The sequence below is a fragment of the Mus caroli genome, chromosome 19 (assembly GCF_900094665.2).
Source record: "Mus caroli chromosome 19, CAROLI_EIJ_v1.1, whole genome shotgun sequence".
In the NCBI taxonomy this organism is placed as follows: domain Eukaryota; kingdom Metazoa; phylum Chordata; class Mammalia; order Rodentia; family Muridae; genus Mus; species Mus caroli.
In genome coordinates this window covers 356675-362674 of record NC_034588.1, presented here as the reverse complement: position 1 = coordinate 362674, position 6000 = coordinate 356675, and the positions used below count along the sequence as shown (strand labels likewise).

General features: G+C 50.8%; 1 protein-coding gene across 1 annotated transcript in view; it reads left to right on the top strand.

Moving 5' to 3' along the window:
• Lrp5 (LDL receptor related protein 5) overlaps positions 1-6000 on the top strand; it is a 105734-nt gene that overhangs the window by 74078 nt on the left and 25656 nt on the right. Inside the window, exons 12-13 of the mRNA XM_021152534.1 lie at positions 1336-1659; positions 3911-4110. Of these exons, the coding sequence (XP_021008193.1) occupies positions 1336-1659; positions 3911-4110 (524 nt within the window). The remainder of the gene's footprint in view (positions 1-1335; positions 1660-3910; positions 4111-6000) is intronic.

Below are 6000 nucleotides of genomic sequence, written 5' to 3'. Positions count from 1 at the left end.
AACAAAACCTATGTATTTAATTCCTTCTGCATCCAGACCCCTTTCTAACAAAACCTATGTATTTAATTCCTTCTGCATCCAGACCCCTTTCTAACCTATGTATTTAAAAACTAAGCTTTGAGTACATGATACTTTAAAAATCTGGATATTTTTGTTATGTTTTTACTTTTTAGAAATAATATTTGGTTGGGCTGTGGCTCAGTTGGTAGAATGCTTGCCCACCGTGCGTAAAGCCCACGGGTTCAATCCCTAACACATAAACTAGGTGTGGTGGTGTCACTTGTAAGCCCAGCACTCAGGAGGTGGAGGCAGGAGTGTCAGAAGGTCAAAGTCACCCTTGGATATATGAGGACTTTGAATTCAGTGTAGGATACGTGAGACTGGATGCATGGATGCATGGATGGATGCATGGATGCATGGATGCATGGATGGATGCATGGATGGAGAGCTGTTTTTGAAACTTAACTTTCCTTTAAGTTATACTGTGTACAATTTTCTGCTTTTTTTGTGACCCCCCCCTATATAAGACAAACATGTTTTCACATCACAAGCTTGTTTTTGTTGGTACCATATGTGCCATGATTAGAACATAAGAGGATTAGAACATGGGCTTACAGCTCACAGGCTGTAACGTGAAGATGTGCTCCTTCCTGGCCTGGGACCTTATGCTGTCCCGCTCTGCTCTGCCAGACTTGTTCCCTGTTTCTCTCTGACTCAGGGCTCACGCCTGTTGTATACTGGGTGCATCAGTGTGCCACACCCTAGTCAACAGGTAGCAGAGGAAGATAGGTCTGCCCAGTCCACTCTGTCATCTGCTCTCGGAGGGGCTGGGCCTGACCTTTGAGATCTCGGATATCTGTTCTTTTCCGTTGCTCTGAGTCTCCACAGGGATGCTATAGCCATGTGACTGTGGGGCTCAGGTATAAATGGCCTGTGTGCTCAAATAGGTAAGATGGAGTTAGGCATGCTGACTCAAGCCTAGAGTCCCAGCAGTTGGGAGGCTGAGGCAAGAGGATCATCATGGGCTTGAGGCCAGCCGAGGCTACACAGTGAGTTTCCTAGACTTCTCTAGGCTGTAGAATTGAAATACTGTTGGCGTAAACAAACAAAGGTGCTGTCTGCTGAGAGCTCTCCTATGAATGTCTTTTCTCTCTGAGGATGCTGGGTAGGCTTGCCACATAGGTAGGCAACCAGTCAGCTGCATGAAGCCACTCCGGCTTCCCTGCTTGGCTGACAGTCCTGTAAATCAAGGTTGACTGACTCTCCCAGAGGCTCCCTTAGCTCATTGGCCTGCTAGCTCTCTTGCTGACACGTGTGTGCTATGTCCCCGCACAGGTCAGGAGCGCATGGTGATAGCTGACGATCTGCCCTACCCGTTTGGCCTGACTCAATATAGCGATTACATCTACTGGACTGATTGGAACCTGCATAGCATTGAACGGGCGGACAAGACCAGCGGGCGAAACCGCACCCTCATCCAGGGTCACCTGGACTTCGTCATGGACATCCTGGTGTTCCACTCCTCCCGTCAGGATGGCCTCAACGACTGTGTGCACAGCAATGGCCAGTGTGGGCAGCTGTGCCTCGCCATCCCCGGAGGCCACCGCTGTGGCTGTGCTTCACACTACACGCTGGACCCCAGCAGCCGCAACTGCAGCCGTAAGTGCCTTGATTCCCACTTGCTGCACGCACCAGGCCTTAGCCCCCGAACCACCACTGTGGGCTGTGGTGGGAGAGAGCTTCTCAAGTCGGGGTGTCTTGTGTTGGGCGGATCGTACACTGCACGGACTTCATGGAATCACCTGGTGACCAGACTGGGTGAGGCCAAAGCCTCTTCGCTGTCTGGTTCTGTAGGAGGTTCTTGGGATGTAGAAATCATTTAGGAGCAGTGGGAGGGGGACATCTTGGTGTATGGCCAGCACTGTCCTGAGTGCATGGGAACATAGTGACAACCATTTCTCAGTCATAAAACCTGAGGCCCTGAGGTGTGTAGTAACCTGTACAAGGCGACACAGCTGAGATTCTTCCAACCCCAGAATGGCTCTTGAGTCTGTGTTCTTGATGCTATAAGCCTGTACAACCCGGTGTTGATTGACTCAGTAGGTGTGACTATGTCCTTACTTTCATGGCAGGGAAGGTGAAATTCAGAAGGCCAGGGAGTGACTTCCCAGTAGCCCTCTGAGGACAGGTGTGTCTTGTCAGTAGGCTCCATGGTGATAAGATGTTGGCAGTTAGCCAGATACAGACTGGCCTCCAGCTAGAGCTGGACAGTCCCCGAGGCCTCTGCCATCGGGTCTTGTGCATCACCCATACATTGCATGGCTCTGCTGCCTTTCCCTGTTGAGCCGGTGAGGACCCTGAGATTTGAAATGGTGGGAAATGTACCTGACCCTGAGCTGGTCTGCAGTGGCCACAGCCAGAGTCACCTCCATTTGTCTGTCTGTGCACTACATGTGTGTAGTGCCCAGAGAAGCAAGAAGCCTTGGATGCCCTGGAACTGGAGCTACAGACAGTTGGGAGATACCACTTAGGTGCTGGGAATAGAACCCCAGGTCCTGTGGAAGAGCAGTCAGTGTTCTTAACTCCTGAGCCACCTCTCCATCATCATCATCATCATTATTATTATTAATTATTTTTGAGATAGAGTCTTACTATATAGCTGGCCTGCAACTTGCTATATAGACAAGACTGCCCTCAAACTCGTGGAGATCCACCTGCCCCCACCTCCCCCCAATCCCCAACCCTCAGACAAGGTTTTTCTGTATAGCCCTGGCTGTCCTGGAACTCACTTTGTAGACCAGGCTGCCCTCAAACTCAGAAACCCGCCTGCCTCTGCCTCCTGAGTGCTGGGATTAAAGGCGTGTGCCACCACGCCCGGCTTGCCCCTGCTTTTCTGAGTGCTGTGCGTCCACCATGCTCAGCTGGGGCTGTTCTTGAAGCAGGTAGGGGAGCAGAAGCAAGAATGCTTAACTTCCTAGTGTCTTGGACCAGTGGCTTGGATTTCAAACCACCCACTGTAACACACTGATCCTGGAGGCTGCCTGGTACACATCTGAGTATCATAGTTCCTGAATCTGGGCAGCTGGACTTGGGCCTCAGGATCTGGGCTCCCTGCCAGGAAGGAGAGCCTGCTTTCTAATCTCTCCAAAAGCAGTTTTCTCCCGTTCTGCTCTCTGTGGGTACCTGTATTCACATCCACACTCCCACACTCCCCACCTCTTGCACACAACTTAAAAAATAATAAAAGCAAATCTTAAAATAATTCCGGGACTGGGGGTAGCTCCGTTGGTAGAGTGCTGACCTAGCATGAGCAAAGCAAATGTAGCATGGCATAAACAGGGTGTGGTGGTGCGTGCCTGTGGCCCCAGCACTTGAGAGATAGAGGCTTAGTACTTGAGGAGGATGAAGAGTGAAGAGAGTTTGAGACCATCCTTGACGGCCTGGACAAGTTCAAGGCCACTCTAGGCTAGAAGATACCCTAGATTAAAAAATAAAATAAAAATAAAGAAAAGGGGGAGAAAGGTGTTTATTTATTCAGAACAATCATACAGACTTTGGGATGATAACAGAAATAGCCCAGAATCCGTGCCAGCTGACAGTTCTGTGTCTGCTCTTGTCTAAGAGGCCCAGTGGTCTGTAACCACTCTGGCTGCTGTATCCCTGGCCCCAGCCTCTCATCTCCCTCTTACTGATGCTTTCTGCTCAGTCTGTTTGTCCAGCTTTTCAGCTTGCTGGTGTTCTCTGCTAGGTCTGTCTGTCCAGCAGCCTTAGCTGGCTATGCTTGCCACTCAGTCTGTTTATCCAGTCCCTTAGCTTTCACTTGCTAATGCTCTCTGCTCAGTCTGTCTGTCCTGCTCCAGCGCCCTCAGCTTGCTGATGCTCGGCGCTCGGTCTGTTTGTCCCACTCCAGCGCCCTCCACCTTCTTGCTGTTCAGCCAGAAATTTGCCATCAGCCGGATGATCCCCGATGACCAGCTCAGCCCGGACCTTGTCCTACCCCTTCATGGGCTGAGGAACGTCAAAGCCATCAACTATGACCCGCTGGACAAGTTCATCTACTGGGTGGACGGGCGCCAGAACATCAAGAGGGCCAAGGACGACGGTACCCAGGCAGGTGCTCCTGAGGGCAGGGTGTGGGGGATGCTCTGCCCAGAGCTTGCCCTGCTGGCTTCCAGGCTGCTCCCCTTTTCTGGGCAGGGCTGGTGGCAAGCAAGGATTTGGACTCCAGTTATGTAATTATAGGTGTGATCCTGGCCATGTGAGGCCTTGGACTTACGAGAAACTGGCTTTCCCAGTTGTTGGTAGGGGTAGGGGGTTGGGTGGTAGTGGGTCAGGCTTTATGGATCTTTTGTCCAATGTGGTTTTCTGTTGCTTAGAAGCACTACATGCTTCCTTTATTTTATAAGATGCATGCAGTTAATCTTTGTGTGTGTCTGTGTCTATGCGTGTGTGGGGATGAGACAGCAGTGCTGGGTGTTGTTCCTCAGGAGCATCCACCGGGTTTCTCCTTGGGACCTGGGACTCCCCGATCAGGGTGCAATGCTGGCTGGCAAGTCAAAGAGATCTGCCTGTCTCCACCTCGCAAGAGCTGGGATTAAGAAAGTGTGCCACTGTGCACAGCTTTCCAATGTGGGACCTGCTTCTCTGCTCACAGGGCAAGAGCTTTTCCCAGCCATCTCTTGTGCCGTTAATTCTGTAATATAAAGCCACAAGCCTGAGCAGATTACCAAACAGAAACAGTTGGGCTTCTGAGACAGAGCCTGGTAGGGTTGGAGAGAGGACTCAGTAGTTAAGAAGACAGGTTGATTCCCAGTGCCCTCTTCTGCCGCCTTGGGCATGCCCATGGTACAGAGACATGTATAGAGGCAAAACACCTATACACATTAAAATAAATAACAATAGTAATAACACTCCTGCCCCAGTGACACATAGACAGCAGGTTGGGGTTGTGGGAAGTGTTGGAGCCTCTTTGCCTGGCCAGTCAGTCACTCCTGCATCTGTGGGTGTGAAGCTCCAGGGACTCAGTCTGTGGGCCGTGTGAAATGGTGGCAGAAGTGTCTTGGGAAGCACGAGGTTCTGACTCAGGTGTGGCTGGATGTGGCTCACAGCACATGAATGGAGATATGTGCGTCATGCAGTCTTCCTGCAGCCACAGGCCAGGACACGTGTCTGCACTCACTTTTTTTCCATTTTGTGTGTATGTGTGGGTGTGACATGCACGTGCATATGTCCTGTTTGCATGTGTAGGGTGTATGCGTGTATGTGTATGCGTGTGTTCTTGACAGTGATGTTGGGAACCTTTCATCTTCCTGAGGCAGGGTCTCATAGTCAAACTGATAGTCTTGCTGGTGCGCTTGCTCTGGAATCCCTGTCTCTCTGCCTTTATGGCTGTCATGCTCAGCCTGTGTGAATTTCTGAGGCTCTCACCTGCGTGCGCAGCGAGCTCTTTAACCGTTGAGCTGCCACCTCCATGCTTGTTTTGTTTTTTGAGACAGGTTTTTCTGTATCCCAGGCTGGCCTCAGATTCAGTCTGTAGCATAGGCTGGCTCCTCATCCTCCTGCTTCCTGTCTCCCAGGTGCCGGGGCTCCTACAGTTGGGTGCTACCTCAACTGGCTTTTTCATTCTTATGTTTCCCTTAAATGAGATTGTGTATTACTGAATGCTAAGCCTGAATTCACTTAAATTTTTATTATGTTTATCTATTTTGTTATATGTATGTGAGCAGGTGACATGGTTCAAGTGTGGAGGTCAGGGGAATTTGTGGGAGTCAGCTCTCCTTCAATGTATGGATTCAGTGTCAGGCTTAGCAGCAATCATCCTTACCCAGTGAGCCCTTTTGCCAGTCTACTGTGCTCTCTCTCTCTCTCCCTCTCCCTCCCTCCCTCCCTCCCTCCCCCCTCCCTTCCTCCCTTCTCCATTCCCCCCACCCCACCCCCACCCCTGTCTCTGTCTATCTCTCTGTTTCTGTCTCCCTGTCTTACCCCAACTCCCAACCCCCT